This window comes from Zootermopsis nevadensis, unplaced genomic scaffold, assembly GCF_977971745.1.
Source record: "Zootermopsis nevadensis isolate Lab colony 2312 unplaced genomic scaffold, Znev_1.0 Znev_ptg000023l, whole genome shotgun sequence".
Taxonomy (NCBI): Eukaryota; Metazoa; Arthropoda; class Insecta; order Blattodea; family Termopsidae; genus Zootermopsis; species Zootermopsis nevadensis.
In genome coordinates, this window is record NW_028259155.1 from 5,257,170 (window position 1) to 5,278,632 (window position 21,463).

A 21,463-nucleotide genomic window follows, 5' to 3' on the forward strand; every position below is an offset into this window, starting at 1 on the left:
AGCGATTCTGTTCCCAACACTGATAATTAGTCGGTCATGACTTGCGTTGTTCAAATATCGACTCGGAAATCAGCCTATTTTCCCATAATGTCTCATATAAAATTCTAAAACAGAGCCTTAGAACATGAAACAATAATTTTGTTTTTAATATTATTTTAATTTCGTCATTAGCAATCATTTTACGATTAAACGTTATATAACACTATGCATTGGAACAGCGTTGTTCAAAAAGCAAGACAGTCCTCTGAACGCATACAATAAATATGTTGTACATGGAATACTATTTATGTATTGTATAAAGTAAGTAATTTTGTAAAAACTTTTTAATTTTAAAAATGTTATATTTTAGAAAGTTTGTACGATCTAAGTCAAACGTTTATAATGTGGTATAAAGAATATGTAATATGTATTGGAGATAAACAAAGTACCTAATAAGGAATACTGTTTTAATAAATCAAGATTGTCCGTGGAATTATAAGCCACTTTAAACTGAAAAACACCATTTTAATGATGTTAAACGCCTTATTTGGAAAAATAAAAAGAAATAGAATTTTTCTGAATCACGACATTCTCTATGACACTACTACCCAATTAAATATCTTCTTTATGAGAAATCTCCCCGTTAACCACAATCAAAATATAACAAATCTGAACTGGGCAAACATTACTGTACATCAGCATGATTTAGCCAAATTTTCTAGTGTAATCTTATTTTCCAACACAGAGGTATTCCATATTAATATCGTATTCCATATATGACTTTCTCAACTACAGTTTGGTGAGACGAGATACTTCAGTAAGTAAAGAAAAGATCAAACTTTTATTCAAAGCAGGGATGGGACCTTTCTCTTCAACACAATTTCTTTGCCCGACATAACTCCTTATCCAACGGACACAGCGAGATGTTTCACCGTCATTAAAGCGGGCCGGAATGTGAAATTTCCTACGAACTTTCATTACGTCCAAGAAATTTAAGACGTCAAATGTTTCTCCCATATCCCTGTACATCTTCATGGCGTCGTCTTTTGGCACAGGGTAAACTACCTTTAACGTTTCCTTAATTCAGAAAAAAAATATTTAAAATAATTACGGCTTTCTGAAGAGCTGGGAGGGACATCTTCAGGACGAATATCATAAAATGCAGACTTGCTAGTTCAGAATTTATTATTCTGTTATGGAAAATACAAGACAGCTGTCATCCTCATAATTAAGGTTCGCCGGTCGTGTGTAAACTCAAAATGAGTGTTCAAAATCGGTTTATTTGTCTATGTCCTATTGACTAAATCTGTCATCTGTCCAGGTATATAGCAGAATACAAGTAGTAAGCTTCACGCTTTGCCCCAACAGCTGTTCGCTAGGAGGAGAAAAAATCCTGTAATCACATGGTTGGACAGTTATCAGAGCTGATCTGGACGTAATGACGAGAGAAAAGTGAAATATATTTAAGATTACCGACTTCTATCCAGCATTCAGCCTGTAACTTTATTAAGTTACAGATTTATTTAGAAGAAAAAAAATTACGTGACTTACATTTTATATACCCACTCATAACATCTTGGCCAGGAATCGAGATACGTGTTTGTAAATGTCTACAAAAAAAAGGTCTACATATTTTATGAATGAGCTTTTTTTACTCACGTGTGACTACGTTTAAAACTTTTTAACACTGGTCATTACTGCGGTAATAGGAAAGTAGACAATCACATCCGGTTCTATTCTTCTAGTTCCAACCCATAGCCTGCCCTCCGCTTAGTTTGCCTTCGTCCTTTCGTATACTTTATGACGATATCATCGCTGTTAATGTTAGGTACCATCATCGACGTCATCGAACATTTTCTTTTATATAAACACTGTCTTCTTAAGTACACTTTCTGGAGAAAGTGTACTTACAGCTTGTAACTTAAGAGGACTTTACAATATTCAACATACTTCACGTCTTGTTACATTTACATGGTATCAGACAACCTTTTGAGAAGAATACATTTGTAGTAAAATATACTTTAAACGCACGAATAAAAATGCAAATGTGTGGATCTCAACACAGGTACAAACCAAGAAAAATACATGATGAGCTATTGTTAATGACCGATAATATTTAAATTAATAATAACTAATAATATTCCTCTATTTAAGCTCCGTCCATATTATCTCGGGAATGTAACCCCCCCCCCCCCCCAGTAACTGTTCTGTAAGAATACATCAAACAACAGGAATATTTTAGATATGGTGACGCAGAGATAAATTTCCCTCCCAGAATATAAAACTTACCGTCATACCCCTGAGAAAGTAATTGGTTAACTTTCTAGCAAGTATGCATTCGGACAAAAGGCTTTAATTTTTACGTTTCAACCCAAAATTATACCTTATCACATAACTAGACACAACTATGAGAATTATTCCAACAAGGCGTGAGCAGCTAGTGCATTATGAAAATGTATTCTGCAGTATCTTTACAAAACATCCCTCGTATCCATCATCAGACCTGAATACAAAGGACACTGGACAGGAAAATGGGTGGTTAGAAGGATCAAACCTTGGGGGGGGGGGGGTTTTTGAGAAGAGAAGGGGAGAAATTGGTTATGACTACAAAATTGCTAGTAACTTGCACAATGGAAATATGACAGTCTAAAAGCCAACTTCTAAATGAATGACATTTGTGTTTCTGCCCCTGTCTTCGTATGTTTTCAAGGATTAGACCCTGTGGTCTCTTCTAGTCCACAGTTGATTCTGCAATAATAAATCATTTAAATATTACGTAGTACCCTCTTAGACAAATGGACCGAACCGTCTACCTACTTTGGGAAACACAGCTGACGAAAATACTAACATACGTCTTTAAAATTCGCTTTGACATTGACATAGAATGGTGTAATACCCATCGAATTCTGTGCACGTCAGTTTTCAGTGAAAATTTGTGGTCTCCTATGGCTTGAAACCCAGATACAACATCTTTGATAACTAAACAGTTCATAACGAAGTTAAGAATTCGCTACCTACCTAATTATATGACGTTGCTGTATCCTCATGTAGATACTAAGTATCTTAAACGAATGATATTGACGACAAAACAGTCATAAAATAAACATTGCTATGACCTATTTGAATCTTTCAATGTTACGAACGAGTATTCTCTCTTAGAAACACAAACTTTTCTTCTGAATTTATTTGGTTCTTGTAATCAGTTTAATAAACGTGTTTAACACATCAAACGAAGTTACAAACAACCATTCTCGACTATTAAATATTAAAAACATACTAACACACGAATGTTTAAATACTATAAATGAGTTGGATTAAACTGGCTCAGCATAGGATTTTCCAGCGGGTTCTTGCAAACACGGTAATGATTCGGGGTTCAAAATACGGGGGACCAGCTGATTGTCTCTCTTCGGGGTTCCCCGTAACTTCGGTCCCGGATTTCACCTTCGCTTGCCTGGACACCCCTGGGCTTCTCCCATAACAGGTAAGAACTTCCAGGCCTCGGGAAGATCAGGAATGTCCCAAAGGGGTTTTACCACCACGAGGAAAGGCCACATCTGGAGAATATACCCCCTAGACACCGCCAGCTCCCAGCTGGGAATTTGTCTACTCGGGTTTCTAGCCCTCTGCGTTTTCTGTTCCGCGGGCTTTGCCCGATGGGCCTAAACGGCAGTGGGATTTCGCTGTTAAGGGTTATACGGCCTGGGGTTGGCAAACTCCCACCCCTTGATTCCTCCAGGGACTTCGCCCACGGGACATGTTTCCTGTGCCATTCACATCCGGGCTTAAACACCCCTGTGTTTCCGCCAACCTTATCGCAAACCTGCAAATCGAGGTCATTGTTAGGGCACAATATTGCAACAAAGACTTCGGTTTACATTATAACAATGATATTGAATATCACCGTTGCAATTTTTTTACCGTTTTTAATTATTATACGAGGTGCGATCGGAAAGTTTCAAGACTGCGCCTATAAAAACCCGTACACTTATCTCAGGTATTAAATTCATCCATCACCCTCGAAGTAGTTCCCCTGGGAGTGAACGCAACGATCCCAGCGCCGCTGCCAAGCCTGGAAGCATCCCTGGAAATCTTTCTTTGTCAGCCTGTCAAGCACCATCTGCGATTCTGCCTGAATCTCTTCTATCGTCTCAAATCTCCTTCCCTTTAGCTGAATTTTCATCTTTGGGAAGAGGAAGAAGTCACACGGAGCTTAGAAAGGAAGTTGGGGTCGGTTCTTGCAAGATCTTTGAGCTCCTGACAAACGAGAAGTCGATTCTGCTTCTGGTCCTCAGACAGGATGCGTCGCATGTGGAGTTCTTCCTTTAGAAGCAGCTGACAGGTCCCATAGCCTATCCCAACAATGTCGCACAAGTCGTTGATGGTACGACGTCGATCTTCGTGAATGGCCTGCCGAATCTTCGTAACATTTTCGGGCGTTGTGCTCGAAGATGGTCGTCCAGAACGCTCGTCATCATCGACAGAGGTTCGGCCATTTTTAAAACGTGAATGCCACACAAAAGTTTGTGCACGACCCATTGCGGACTCCCCAAATGCTTGCTTTAGCATTTCATAGGTTTCCGTTGCCGTTTTGGCGAGTCTTTGGCAAAATTTGATGCACACGCCATTCCGAAATCGCAGGAGGGTCGGTGTAATGCACTACCAAAACGCCAGTAACTAAGAAACAAATGCTAATTCGATGATGCCGGCTGGCACACTGATTCACTATGAATGTAGGCCGCACCCCCTATAGGCAGAAGCTCGTACTACATCCAGTTCGCCCTCTATTGACACAGTCTTGAAACTTTCCGATCGCACCTCGTACAAGGTATTACATAATTTTCCATCTATAAAACATACCGACCATCAAAAATTTACCAAATACGCAAATACGCTAGACCAGGGGTTCTCAACCTTTTTTAGCTTTCGTACCACAAATTCTAATTTAACATTAAATGTACCACTAAACAAATGCGTTCAAGGAGAAACTTATTTATGTTAATATCATTTTTTTTCTTACTTCGCGTATACTACTCAACAACGGCTCGCGTACCATCAGTGGTACGCGTGTCATAGGTTGATAAACACTGCACTAGACCATAGATCTACGCACAGACTTCGCGCTGATGTGTAGTTGATTTAGGGACGAAGAATTTAAATCATATCCGTGGATCAGTAGAATTTGTCCTACAAGAAGTTTACAATCGCAAATAATATCAGCGACAGGTGACAAGTGACAATGGGTGACGAAAAGGAGGAGATCTTGAATATCATATCATCAATATATGAATAAATATAGGACGAATCTAAGTTAAACAAATTTCTACGCCGAGAGATAAGCATACCATTTCATGACTTACGAAATTACAGGTTAACTCCTGGACAAAAACACATTCCTGCCCACACCTTCACCAAACTTTATCGAGAAATTACTAGAATTTTCATCTATTGTACGACTGTCACAAGCTGTTTAATAACATGATGTCTTACGTGTTACATTGAATTTACTATTGACTGTAATCTAACAAATCGCTGAGTTTGTTTTGCAACAATTATGACATGGCTGACCTAGGATGATCTTATCAGCTTTATATCGTATTAAAATCTATAATATTCCAAACACTGAACGAGGTTTTAGCATGAACCTATGTCGACAAAACCTTTTAGTGTGAGAGGAGGTTCTTGACTGTTCCCCGAATATTCAAAACAACTTTTACCTTTGATTTCGTACGTTATAACTCAGCTTTATATAGTTTATAGTTTAGTTATTCTGTAATTTCAATAAATTTTATATGAATTCAATATTATAATTATTTCACAGTCTACGTGTTTGAAGACAAGGTTTATTACATAACCATCTCATTATATCTTTTCCATGTTTCTACTCCTACTTGTAAATTTTACAATAAAACATTGTTACCAGCTGTAAATTCCAGAAAGCCTGTAACTTATCTAGGGTTTTATATAAATTTGTATCTAATATTACGATACACCTTTTCCTATTTTATACTTAAACGCATTAGATGATGGTAACTGTCTGCCCTCTACACCAGAGTTGTCAAACTAGTCTAAGGATTTAAAAAAAGTGACTGTTTTCTGTAGATTTTCGAACAGGTTCCATTCATGCTACTGAGTTTACCAATCAAAGATTGTATCACATATAAGCTGTCACGGGAGAATATTTAACTCGTGTTAACTTTATAGCAATTCGCGAACACTTTAATAAACGTTTCGTTTGATAATAAAGGTTACGTAATGTGTCATGTGATGATTAAGTATTCTTTTTAAATGAAAATTGTATAACAGTTTTTAAAAATAGTACAAGGCGGGATTTATATTTTTAATTTCCAGTTAAATGTCTACTTTATCTAAGATGACATACCTTACACGAGACCAATATTGATATCTAGCCCATTCTGAAATTCAAACTGTTCTGGCTGTCGAAAAAGCAATATTATTTACGCAGAAATATTTTCAAAGTCTTGTTTACGAAAACTACGATCCATTCACACGCAGTGTAGATCAGATGATTCACAGAGAAATACAAACACAACCATCATGAACTACTAATGGCTCAGCCATGCATAACAAATACGTGAGCTTTCACACGCATATACACGTGGAAATATTGCCAACCGACTTTGTTACCAGGTTTTTGTAACCCCCCAGCCCCAGTTGGTCACTAAACAGCTGCTTTTTACCGGCCGTTACTTACTACCAGCTTGACATCGTTAAAATTCCCCACCTCTCCACAGTTTATAGGTTAACACACATCAACACACACAACGTTTAAGACTATATTAATTACATTAAGGTTACCATCACACGTTTAATAATTTGTTACGGAGTATCGATTTTAAAACATGGTAAACAACGCTAAGTACAGGAACATTTAACTCTTAATACTATGCAATGAACGAAAATCAATCACGCGTACAGTTAATTCCACAAAAATAACAATTCATGTAATTAAAAATTAAACCACAGAACTTTAGAGGTTTAAATTGATTCTTTAGTTATTTAACAACCCGTTATCAACTACAAAGGTTGCACAGCGATAATAAACTGTAAAGGATGTGGAATAATGCGATAAAATTCCAGTGTTTTCGTGCGTGGACTGAGTAAAACCACGACAAACTTTGAATAATGTCCAGGATGTCACGAAAAATATTTTTCGTGATAAATAAGAACAATTTTAAACTGATGTTGACTTCAAAGAGAATTCGTGCTAAACGGTTAACATCCGTGTTAAAACTATCCAGATAAACTTTAAGTCAATTCGCAAATGTTAAGCCTAATGCTAAATTCAAAATCAATTATTTTTACTTAACATTATCTTAGACACGGGGTCTAATTACGATGAACAAATAATGACCATTAAAACAAATAACAAACTTTAAATTCATTACTTCAACGCATTAGAACTTCGGTTATTCCATCAGATGCCTTTCCTTAAAAGCTAATAGTAGCTTAGTTGGTCAAAATTTCAGACCTTTATGGAACCCGAAAGTTCATTAGTACCATATCCCTGCACTGGACATTATCCTAAACCTGGCGAACGCAGTCCATATTTAAAAAAAATACTATTATCTTCTTACCATTCTTAACTCTGGGACTGGTTATGTAAACGTGATAATGATCATTACGTCTCAGATACTTATGCTCAAACCCCGATCCTCTAAGATAATTATTCCCAACCAGTGTACCGCGAACTTTTACCAAGTGCGCTGCTAAGCTTTTGAACAGAACAATCATAATCTATAATAAAATATATAAATTAAATCAAACAATTGCTAATATCATATTATTACCTACAATTGTGTATAATGTACAAATTGTTTTATGGATCGATACTTCACTTATAGCGTTTGGCGGTTAGACATGCAGTTCCGGCCGCGAGCCGGGAATTGCCACTTACGTTCCACTTTATCAGTGACCGCATTGTGTATGCACCTGGGGAAAAAAAATCCCCAGTCGCTGCATGTTTCGTAGTGTAAGTAAGTACTGTGAAAGCGTAAATATTCCGAATATACCCAAAATATGCACTAAAAATGCCAATTAAAATAGCGATTAATTTATTTAAAGACGACAGAAACCTCTAGAAACTAAATAAGTTTATAGTTTAGATGCGTCATGTTTGTGTTAAAATTCAGTATATATATTTATTTATTATTTCAGTCTATACACAAACTTAGTTTTTAAAATGTTGTTGTTAAAATTAAAATTTAGCGCTTTTCATCGTTATTTCGATGTTACATTTCAGCGCTTATTATTTTACGACATGTTTCGATGCTATTGCATCATCCTCAGGTTTTTTGTTGTTATTTTCATCTTTAAAACTAATATATATTTATTAATGCAAGCTTTTACTGATTTATTTGTTTTGTATTTCTAGATTTCTTTTTGTAAAATAAATATATACTAAATAACTTTAAACCTGTTATCGTCTTAGACTACTCGGCTCTTAAAAACGAATTGATGGGGTACTTAAAATTACACAGCTGCAAATGTTATGTTCATATGCTTATATCAACAAAGACGAATCGAAAATCTACATGCAGAGATTAGTAATCAAAATATATTAACACACTTTATGTAACCTACCAAACATTACATTGATTGTCGAACTTCACATTTCCTATCGTTTTCCTTAAAAGTAACTGACTTATTAGTAGATCTAATTTGATATTTAAACATTCATTTGTGCTAGTACATAGTTCATAAAATTTCAAACATCCATAAACATATCCTAAGAATTAACGTCATAATTGCGTGGTTTCCTCTCCTAATTCGTATTTGGGAGGTTTTGAGTTAAATCATTTAATATGTATGTAGTTACTCTGTGATATTCTCATATATTCACTCAATAACTCCGTTAGTTACGTCTCTGATGTATAACCGCCTATCTCCATACTCACAGCTTCATTAACTCTGTGACTCACATTAATCCAACAGAGTCTAATTGAACATAGTCAGATTAATCGATTTTTTTTACCTACTCGCTCTCTCATTAACTCAACGACTCACTATAGGACCGACGCCGAACGTCGATGTTACTCACTCTCTTATAATCTGTTGTTTAAAGACCACATTTCCCTAAAAGCCCTCCTCTATTTGTATACTAAGTTCCCTTATTTATTCCCTATGATCCTTAGTCACTCTCTTTATGGACATTAAGGTTAACTTTGTGTTAAGCTACCACAATATTTATCTTAACGTTAATTCACGTATATATTTTTTTAAATACAACACTTTTTAAACACGATAATAATAGTTTAGTGATTTATTAAATAATTTATAAGAATCTTTATTACTGTGTCGGGATGGTCGAACAATATACTTTCTTCTCGATAGGTCGATAACTCATCTCGTACATTGCGAGTCGTATGACAATAAAAAAAACAATAAAACTCGCGAACTTCAGAATTACCGTTGTTAATAACAATCAATGATTTCAATTGTGTGTTTTATGGGCCTCAGAAACTAATATTAAAATGACTGGTAAGTAAATTATGAAAAATTCAAGATACTAGTTAATAAATATTTCATTTTTAACAGACAAACGTGCACGAAAATTGAGGTCACTAATTAAGGTCACGAGTATTTTGAAGATAAAAGTTTATTCCTCCCATAATTTAACAAAATGCTAAATATTCCATCACAATTTTAAAATTTCTCAGTATTCGATTTATCAAGAAACTGTTTTTAAGTTCTAATAATCCCAACTTTCATTCCACAGAAATGCATTCTACTGAAATTTCATTTCGTTACAAAATATAAATATTCTCGAACTTAAAGGTACAACAGCTCAAAACCCATCTCTTCCACATTATGGACTGTAACAACACTTTCCTAGTCACCCAATTAAATGGTATTTATCGCATAAAAATGGGGTTATTTTTTCATTGTATTTCTATTTAAGTAACAGACTCGAACATTAGAACGTTCCAGGAGAGAAAAGGCCATTACATATCTTAAAGATGTTATCTCAGTGTTATTTTGAAGAAGTTGGTAGGAAAATTATCAAAACTGAAATGTCAGTGATTTGTACTCGAAAGCGCAAAACAATTGACATATCACCGCGCGAGATGCAAGATTCCACCGTATTTCGAGACGCTATTGCCACGCCAAACGTAACTCAGTTGTTTTATTGTAAAACATCTGTCGATTTCACATTAATAAATCGAAGAGAAAAAAAAACATTGTTTGCTTTAAATAGTGTTATTATAATACAAATATCGATAGCGAATAGAAGCTCTATTTATGCAAAACTGTATAAAGTTTAAAATACTCTACAAATTCATGTAATTTACTCCCACGAAGACTTCTCTCTTGTATCGCCTATTATTTCCAGAAAAAGTAAAATAAATGTTCTACGTATGACGTAATTATTCCAATATAAAATTACGTTTACTCCAATTTTTCCACAATTCACATTTACATTCGATAATTCGTTTAACGTCAAAATAACTTGTATCCTGAATAAATATAAACCACACTTTTAATTGCTACACGAAATCTCTAATGTTCCCCATAGTATTTCACTAACCTATTCTTATATATTTAAAAGCATCATAGCGTATTCACAATTCAGCTACTCTATAAAAAACATTTATATTAGAACATTTATTAAATACAAAGATCAAAGTTGTGAGCAGACCTACAAGTGACATGTGACTTACGATCTGCCCCCCCGCGAGACAGTAACATCGCTTATAGCGGCAACCAGTCGCTATTAGGTTGACTGTGTCTTGTTGCTTTAAATAAATACATCTGCTATGAACAATTTTTTTTAAGCTTTTATATGAGTTTCTAACAATACGTTACAAATGACGTCGTCTGCTTTTAAATTTACATATTGTTCAAATACAAATGAAACATTACGCAAATAATATATATATATATATATATATATATATATATATATTACAAACATCAGAGACATTATATCAAAATAAACGTAAACATTTCTGTAAAATATGAATGGGTGAGACTGCTAAGCTCTGACTACCCTTTAGAAAAGTCAAATTATAAAATTAAAACATGAAAAACTCCGCTCTTACAACTTACCTTGTCGCAAAAGAGTAATTTTAATCAGAAGCAGATATGTCTAAAATAAAGTACAACTTACCTCACTCACTGCAACTTTGTTCAAAATATATATTAAATTTCAAACTTGTTAGCATGTGTTAGCGTTCATAAGTAATAAACATATACTTGCTATTTTAAACAAATTATGTAAATTATCGTATTAATATCGTATTACCTAATCTGATCTGCAATATGGTATATTATTTTTTTTAAATAGCTCAGTCCGATACAATGTTGATTCAACAAATTATATTTGGCTGTTACGAGTAATATTCGTGCCTGACAATTCACACGTCAAACTTCTAAGATTGGTTACATCAAACACTCAGAGTTTTCATTTTTTTATTTTAAGATCAACACAAATGTTCAGGTATGTAACATTAAACATTTACAGAACTTGGAAAAATGTTTTGAAGAAAATTTACAGAACTTTATTGTATAAATAATTCACGTTATATCCTATACTTTTCCATACTAGGAGCAGTTTAGGAAGGAAATTTATAATTAAATGTTCTCGCGAGGAAGGTAGCAACTTGCATGCAAAGCAAACCCAGTACTGCCCCAAAACTTTTTGACTTATTAAATGAAAGTTAAGCTACTTGCATCGAAACACCAACTTAATACCACTATTAATTCGTCCACTGTATCTTGCTACTGCCAAAAACTAATCCGGAATGATTAAAGAATAGCATTAACACGTAGCAATTAGGAATTTGACACAGTTACGCAAGATGCTTACCTATTCGTTTATGTTTTGTTGTAACTTAAATGAAAATATTTTCGAGTAAAAAAGTTACGTTGAAATTCGTTAATTATTATTCGATTAAAGAACTACTATAAAATAACAGATAAATTAGAACAACTGAGAAAATTCTGGAATATAATTTTATCACATTCTAGAATATTTTATCTTCGATTAAAAATAAAAAATGTATAAATTTTATATTATACATAAATAAAACACTATAAATATAAGAACAAATCCTATTACGTATTATAATAAAAAAAGTTTTGAAAGCACAAAATACAAATGGTTTAAGTATTTTATTGTAGAGTGTAAACGCGTATGAATTAGATTTTTCAAGGCATGTTTCTTAAAAGAAGACACGTTAAATTCTGTATCTGTAATAAGGGATAAGTAATTTCATCGCGTAAAATTAACATAAGTTCACAGGAAAATTATTCCAAACAATTATTTATAAATAAATTAAAGAACTTTATCGTATAGCATGTTTAAAAGTTCTTACCAGAGAACAGATGTAAATTACGTCTCCGATATAAGGTCGGTCTTCCTCTCAAATGATAATATTAACAAAATAATCTCTTCATACCTGTTGTATATTGAAAACAACATGCAAATGTCACACTTAATCTTAATATATAAATTAATTTCGTACTTTTCTTAATTTACTCTACGTAAATGGTAAAGGAAATGTTACAATCTTTGATAAGTCTGTCTAAACGTAGTGAGCATATTAACACAAAATTAGTATTAATATATTCTTTCAATTATTTCAGACCAAAATTAAATTAGTCAGAGAACGCATAAAGAGAACTTCATTACTATTTCAACTATCTTCTGTTTTGCATACATTAATTCGTCTATTTTAAAATTTACTGTGTGTGACCATCGTGTCAACCGAATTAGAACAATTTTACTGTAATGCCCTACAGAAAACACTTATTATCACTCTCTGAAATTATCAGAATCATCAAAAAGTTTTAAAATTACTCACTGTTTAAACGCAAAAGACCAAACTCGTTCACCGAGACCAATTTCTGCCAATGACATTCGACTGTAAATAATCTGAGCCCTTACAGCATTCTTGTTTACGAATAACAATCCATATATAAAGGTCTATATTATATAGGCTGTCTAAATAATAATATATTAGACATTTGGTAGGACTCCTTGGACGAGATTACAGCCCGTCGCAAGACTAAACTAGGACAAACATCCATGCCTTGAGCGGAATTCGATCTCAAGGTCACAATGTCCAATCGCGCGAGGCTCCACGCCTCAGACCCGCGTGTCCACAGTTTAATTAATAGCAAAATTTTCATGTTTACAGTCAGAGTCTGGAACCTCTTAATCGCTTCGATTCGATTAGACAATCACCAGACGTAACCCCGTTCCTTTTAATCATTGTCTTGACAGCAATCAGTTAAGTTTAAAAACAGGTCATGGTACTTCTCACTGACTCAGTTTTCTGTTACCAGTTCAAAAATTTCAGAAGCCGCGTAACGAAAAACGATGAAGTAATCTTATCTTTTATTCCTAACGCATGTAAACACACACACGTGTGTGGTTTGTGTGTATATCACGCCGATACTACAATAAAAAACTTTGTTTGTTTTGTGACTTTAAAAGGAACGACTAGTTTCAACAACCACAAAAATTCTACAAAAGACGACAAATTTACGAATCCACATCACATCGGCTCGAAAGCCAAAAATCTAGCTTCATCGTATTATTTTATTCACAATTTGAAAGACTATTAAATATTATAAAGTATAAAGAACATTAAACTTTACATTTTAAGTCAATTCAACGCTAAAGAATGTACTTAAAGATGTTATTATTGCCTTATAGCGAAATCCTACTCGCAATGTGCGTTTTACTATGGCCTACGTCTAATATCCGTTCTGAAATTTAATAAACTAACATAAGGCGAATATGTTCGCTTGATATTAAAATACTAAGCCAGGTAACAAATTCTATATTTGTATAATGGGTCAGGCTTAAACCGTCTCTCTTTTTTTTACCTGAAGATGGAGGTGGAATCAGACTACGAAACGTTGCAGATATGTGTATAAGACAATGCCCAGGGACCATATTTGTATCACAATACCACCAGGATATTAAATAAACCTACTTTTTTGTACTGAATAATATATCAAGGGCAAATAATGATTCATGAAATGATAGTTTATTTTTAGGTACAATCCTAATGACACTGAAGACAATGAATTAAATCATTAAATTGCCAATCGAGATGTCGGTCTCAGGCGAGTTAATTTTAAGAACGGGTAAGATCTACAAACGTTTGTGACGAATTAACGATACATAACATTTCCTTGTCCATTTAAGATACTAAGTCATGCTTCGTAAAATTATTTTGCACGTGTAACCTACAGATTTTGTTGTACTGTACGTTCCTATATTAAACATTCACATCTAGCTTAAAAAAATACGTGTTCAAATCACAGGAAATTCTGTTCTGACAAGTTAAAATGCTTATGTTAGAGCTTAATGTCACTAGACAACCATGCAAAACATTCATTCGTCACAGCTAATTTGCAGTGAACACAAATATGCTTTTCTCGTGATCGTTTTCCGTATTTTAAGACCTTATATTACGTAATGCTCAAGACATTACCAATTCATGCCCTCTAGAAAGCAGTTTTATTGTTTTATGAAAATTTTATAGTAATACTGCACGCCTGAAATCGAGATTTTTGGCTTCGCCTGCCCTCTGTCAGCAGAGCAGAGAAGCTATACGACTACGCGGGATAGGAGATCAATACGAAGCCGTGAAGAGGGGGGGACGAGGGACCCGGGTTCGAACGTGCAACTGAATGGAGTACGCGACACGCCTACCCACGTGGTAGCCATGCGGTTCAACTCACCTGCTAATCTGAGAGCGGACATCCTCTGGAACTCCGGCTCCTGCAGCCACTTCCACATGCGACGAAATGTCTCTCGACCGGATTTCAGCTTTGACCAGGGCTTGGGGTTGCGCAGTAAGTCTGATAGCGTGCCCTGAGAGCGACACAGCACTCTCTGGGCGAAGATCGCTTGCGGAATGCTGTACCTCTTTAATTCCGCGCTGATTCTCTGCGCCAACTCTTTCGTGTTGATCTCTTCTACCTCGCCCGCCCCTGCCGGCGCGCCAGCCCCCACTCCTACACCGCCTCCACCGCCCCCGCTGGAGGCGGGCACGGTCTTCACTGCTACCGGTGTCTGTGGAGGCGGCTGTGGTTGTTGTTGAGGCACATAGCTCGGAGGAGACGGTGAAGCGACGACCACAGCCTCCCTCTGGATCTGTTGGGCCACGAGCGACGGTGGTGAATGGTGAGGCGAGACGACGGAGGCGTGAGGGGTGATGGTCGTCAGCCCGTTGATGGTAGGGAGGCTGGCGGCGGCAAGGGAGGTGGCTGTACCCCCAAAACTCGTCACGATGGTGTTCGGGGGCGAGTGGAGCGAAGCTGACGGGGGACTGAGTGTCGGACTCTGCGGGGCGACTAGAGTTGCTCGACCCACTAGGTCGCGTTGAGTGTACGGCGAGTCATAGCTGTTGGGCGACATGCTTTTCTGAGGAGAATGCAACCCGTTCTGGCTGTACGAGCTCTGAGGAGACAGAGGCGAGTGTTGTTGAGGAATCCCGATGCTACTGAGTCCGTTGTTAGGAGACGAGTAATGGTGAGGCGGTGACATGCTCATGGACTGAAGCTTCTCGTAACTGTAGGGAGAGTTGACTCCCATCCCGAGACCGATGTTACCCAATCCGTTGTTCTGCATGACCGTGAAGGAACCAGACACGTTGCTGGCATGGCCGTACGCAAACTTGTCCGACATGGTAGAGATAGGAGGAAGGGGTTGTAATGGTGTGAGGGTAGCGTACGAGGAGCTGGGACTAAAGCCTGGGGGTGACATCCTGCCGTTCACAGAGGTCAGAGTCTGATACGTAGGTTCAGGTTGCAGAGAACGAAAATCCGTAGCGTCGATCATGCTAGCAACACTTACAGAAATACCTGAAGTGGGCGACAGTTTCCCTGGACTCAACAGTTCCGAGTCATGTGAGTCGTCTTGTGCCTGAACTATGACAGAGAGGCTCTCGTGTTTGGTGGTGTCGCTTGCCACGCTCACGGCACCCTCTGCAGACAAGTCCTCGGCACTGGTAGGCAGCTCCTCTTTGATCTGGATGTGACCGTGTTCAGCTCCAGACCCCGACTCAGTGAGTGACTCGTGCGATGTGGGCACTGACCCGGCCAAGGCGGAACGTGAAATAGTGGGGCTTAGCTCCGTGGGCGACATGCTAAGTCCGGCATGCGTAGATGTAACTGGCGAATCGACCGTCTCTGGTAATGGCTCGCTAAGCGAATGCTGTTCGGCCATTTCCCCCATGTTTTCCATCCTCCCGCATAAAGTTTCACACACAAACGCCACTCACAGAATCTCTAAACTTCACTCCACACGCTAAACACAATTATTACATTAACACGAGTCCCTGGTCAAAGACTTTACCACCGGAAAAGTCCCATACACAAAATTTTCACCAACCACCAGACGTCCATGTTTGTATGCTACTCCACGACGCATCCAATTGCGCATGTGGCACTGTCACAACGCATCAAACGCAAAGTAATGTCCGCGTAGTTCACAAAGTGAATTTCACCCGGTTTAACACGTTAAACACGACGTCTCCTGCATCATTTTAAGTACTAGGCAGAGGTGACAGCTGCTTTGACCGTCCAGCTGCTTCTCCCCACTAGATATCAGCCCTCATGGTATTTACCACACCACGCCAGTCACCAGCTGCAATCGCAATGGCTTCACTTTCCACTACAACTTCTCGACCTCTATTGTCTGACATTTGCAGGGCTCCTCACATGCAATGGCCGAATTTGAGTCTACGACGTCACTCCAAGAGAGACCCTCGGCGTCTATACGTGCAAGATACAAGTTGTCACAGCTCAGACACTTGTTTTATTAAGAATTTTCTTCGATGTACGAAGAAGCACATGGCAATGGTATGGATATTGATTCAAGGCAGACGAAATTCCGATAATTTTGATGCCTTAAAATCAATAATAATTATCATGTGGCCTCACAACGTTGAAGATCGTCTGACTGAAAGGACCCTCGACTTCCAATGGGGATATATTTCAAGAGGTTGCACTGTTGTGCCCTAAAAGTAAATGGAAAATTATTTTGTGGTGTATGGTGGTTACGTATTTTGCAGTTGTTAATCGTGTTACGTAATGGTGGACAGTAACTAGGTGGTGACTACTAGCGTTTATATTCTGTGACTCTTTCGTAGTGTGTGACTAAATACAATGAACGTATTTCGTATGCTAAATATTTTACATTACAGATTTCGTTTTCAGTAAATTCCTTTTAAAATTACATTCATACTTGGGCGTTACACAACGGTAATTATCTTTCTATTATTTTTGTGCTAATAGTCATATGGAACCAGTTTATGGTTATAAAGTGTAATCGTCATTAACCTCACTAACCTAACACAATAAATCATGCAATCAGTAGGTAAACAAACACTTTAAAATACATAATTAACAAAATATATCTCCCATAATTAGACTACTACTTAAAAATAACGTTACGTTAAGTCTGTGTTTTAATTGTTTTAAATATTATTTTATCTGTCATGACGACACTTAACATAAATGACCTCATCCTGAACACGAATTTCAAGTCAGTTACAAAGTGTGCGTAAAATGAAATGGGATTTAGACTGAATTAAATGCAGACATAATTATTTGTTTATTCGCTTAAAATTTTGAAAATACGTAAGTAAGATAATGAAAATTTATCAGTATTAGATATAAGAGAATTTTAATTTTATCTTAGACAGGATTGTTTAAAAATACGACCACTACAGATAATTCAGATTAACTATAAAGGATTCAACATCATTAAAATAATACAATAAAGTTACTGTTCCATGACTACAAAATATGCAGCTAAAATATAAATTAAAGTGTGTGGTTTGCTAATTTAAATTCCGTTTTTAAAAGTGTATAACTTTGTTAAAGAAATAACATTGTGTTGCCAAAAATAATACCTCCCATAACACGTCGTTAATTTTATAGAAAATAATTTTAAATTTTTAAAACAAACAAAATTTAAATATTTCCCGAAAATAACTAAGCATAAATTTAATTCAGGATATGTCAGTAGTTCAAAAACTGTTAAACAATACTGAGATAGCCCTACACGATTAATCACTGTAATAACAACTAATGCTTTAAAATACGTTAGTCGTCAATGCTGGAAGTGATATATAAGTGTCAAGTTGGCAACATTTGATTTATAATGCGTTCGTCACTTGCGACCAGAACTGCGTAGATTTTCACAGAAGAAAGTGCCTTATATCGCTAACAGTTTCACACGGACGATCTACACTTTTTTCTGTGGTCAGAATTCACTATTATCGTTTCTGCAATGTGTCATAATCGTATATACATAATTTCAGTGATCAATCCTACTCTTCTGCAGGCTATCTTAACATAATTCGTGTGATTTTCCTCAGGCTTAAAACAAAAGAGAAAATTAGGACTGAAATCGCATACATGGCCATAACATGAACTAACAAAGTTATAACCTCATTTACGAAGATCGTAGTTTCAAATTATGACCGTTAACCAACAGGTAAAGACATTTTCTGCTTTAATTAACCTTTAGCTTCATTACCATGACCACAAATCCCGACACTGTACTCTATTCAAAGCCTTTTCAATCCACTCAATTTCAAAACATATTTATGTTAAGAAACATTTTAATATTATCCTTCCAAAATGCCTATTCCCAGAGGTCTCTTCCTACAGGTTTTCCAACATGTATATATATATATGTATTTCTGTGTTTTAATGCATGCTATATATTTTACCCATCTCATATCCTCTGATTTAAAACTAAAGATATTAGTTAAAGAAAAGATATTAGGAAGTTATTCATAATATAATATTTTTTTCTTAGATCCAAATATGTTCCACGCCATTTGTCATAAACTCTAAATTTCGCTACCGTAAAAAAAAAACAGGTGAAATGTAAAATGCTAAATTGTAGAATAAATCCGATGATAATGTATAAAGAAAGAATGTAATCTGTTGCAATAGGAGGGACATTGAAAGAACGAAAGTGAAATAGGCTTTTGTTATAACCAGATATTCATGATATCTGCTACAAGATATTTCTAGAATGGTAATATTCAAATGATTAATCTTTGTTACGCCGTAATTTTTTTTAACAATTTTACGTATCGCGGGGCCAAAAATTGTAGAAAAACAGTCGAATGGGAATCGAGAGAAGATTGTGCTTTATATCAAGATACTAAACCCCGAATTAGACTGGAAGCACTTTGGGAAAATCATGAAACAAACTGACTAAAACTGCCGGATTCAAAATTGTTCGTGTCATATTTTATTTTATTTTTAGACTCTTAAGAACTGCGCCCTAAGGCCACATAACTAACTGGCTTAGGGGACACGAAGGTTCGTCATCGAATTAACAAAATCCCTCCACCGATCCCTGTATATAAGGCCTACATAGATTATGTAATTGAACTCCGTGTAGTAAATAGATAGGGGTGATTTGACAGCTTCACGCTGTGGCTGCTTTATCCACTGGGTAACAGCCCAAGGTAACTATTTGATAGGACACTAGATGAAAGTTACATTTATATTTGGAGATATTTTCAAACGATAAAAAACTCATCATTACAAGTTACATTCATGTAATGAAATGGTAAAGTTTGTCACAAAGTGGAATGTAATCCAAGAAACTATTAAACACCTACGCTAAAACAGGCAAGGCTCCACTAAATCGCATTCATAATTGTTATTTTCTTAAAGACTTTTATTAACTGTTAAGAGTATCGAATATAAGGGTGGATGTTCATGATTAATTAGTCCGCGATTCAAGAAGTGTTAACATCTAAAACTTTGTACCATTCACGTTTTATGGTATGTCCCCCATCCAAATCCGTAGATTCTTGGCTTTACTCGACAGCTTAGTGAAACATATTCGCTGCCAGCCTTAATATCTGTAGGTCCCACGAACCATTAATATATATTTTTTTGATAATAACTTAAAAGAAAAAATGTCTATACGTGTAGTGCTCTGTTTTTTAACCAAACTTCTATTTACAGAGAGAAACAGCGTTAATTAATCATTTTTAAAGACTAGGGCGGAGCGCTCCTTTCGGAGTTCCTCAGGGGGTTGTTCAAGTTTTTAAAATCTTACGTAAGAAACTAAACCCCACCCCGAATGGGGGGTTAAAATCTTGAGTAAGAAACTAAACCAACCCCCCCCCCCGAATGTGGGGTTAAAATCTTAAGTAAGAAATTAAACCAACCCCCCCCCCCCGAATGGGGGGTTAAAATCTTGAGTAAGGAACTAAACCAACCCCCCCCCCCGAATGGGGGGTTAAAATCTTGAGTAAGGAACTAAACCAACCCCCCCCCGAATGGGGGGTTAAAATCTTGAGTAAGGAACTAAACCAACCCCCCCCCGAATGGGGGGTTAAAATCTTGAGTAAGAAACTAAACCAACCCCCCCCCCCCGAATGGGGGTTTAAAATCTTGAGTAAGAAACTAAACCAACCCCCCCCCCCCGAATGGGGGGTTAAAATCTTGAGTAAGGAACTAAACCAACCCCCCCCCCCGAATGGGGGGTTAAAATCTTGAGTAAGGAACTAAACCAAACCCCCCCGAATGGGGGTTTAAAATCTTGAGTAAGAAACTAAACCAACCCCCCCCCCGAATGGGGGGTTAAAATCTTAAGTAAGAAATTAAACCAACCCCCCCCCCGAATGGGGGGTTAAAATCGTGAGTAAGGAACTAAACCAAACCCCCCCCCCCGAATGGGGGGTTAAAATCTTAAGTAAGAAATTAAACCAAACCCCCCCGAATGGGGGGTTAAAATCTTGAGTAAGAAACCAAACCCCCCCCGAATGGGGGGTTAAAATCTTGAGTAAGAAACTAAACCAACCCCCCGGAATGGGAGGTTAAAACACTTGACCAACCCCCCCCCCCCGAAGGGGGTTCGTTGTGTTTTAAAATCTTGAGTAAGACACGAAATTAAACCCCTCCCCTTCGGGGGGGGGGTTAGTTTAGTGTCTTACTCAAGTCATTTTTCAAGTCATTTGTTTACTCGGCATTGTTGTGTTGGTACAACAATGCCGAGTAAACAAATATAACGTAACATTGTTGATGACGTCATTTCTTGATAGACGACACATCACGAATTATTATAGTAGATACGAATGTCGACCACAGTTTATTTAGATTTATTCATAATATAATTATTATAACAAGATTATTCCTTAAACACCCGCCAGATGTCAATCAACACTCATTTACTGATCCACACGATTCATATTTTCCATTACGCGCATTGACATGGCCGATGGTATATAATTCATGTCAGTGGAAATTAATCTATTTGAGATTATTTAACTTCTTCGGACGTGTCTGAAACACTTCGATTTTCGTAGTACTACCGAGAAATAAGTTTATAAATAAATATATTTAAGTAAATTTTATTTCTATTTCTGGATGTGACTTACAAATTTATAGAAAATTTGTGATAAAAAAATGATAATTATAATGTAGACTACGCGATATTATAACCCAGACTAACATCACT

The 21,463-nt window shown here is 36.5% G+C and overlaps 1 protein-coding gene across 5 annotated transcripts in view; it reads right to left on the reverse strand.

The window, feature by feature from the left end:
• Positions 1-21,463, reverse strand: part of onecut (homeobox protein onecut) — a 203,927-nt gene that overhangs the window by 169,693 nt on the left and 12,771 nt on the right. For all 5 annotated transcript variants that reach the window (XM_022066777.2, XM_022066776.2, XM_022066779.2 and 2 more), the window contains exon 2: positions 14,701-16,982. In XM_022066777.2, coding sequence (XP_021922469.1) covers positions 14,701-16,207 — 1,507 coding nt within the window. In that variant the 5' untranslated portion in view covers positions 16,208-16,982. The remainder of the gene's footprint in view (positions 1-14,700; positions 16,983-21,463) is intronic.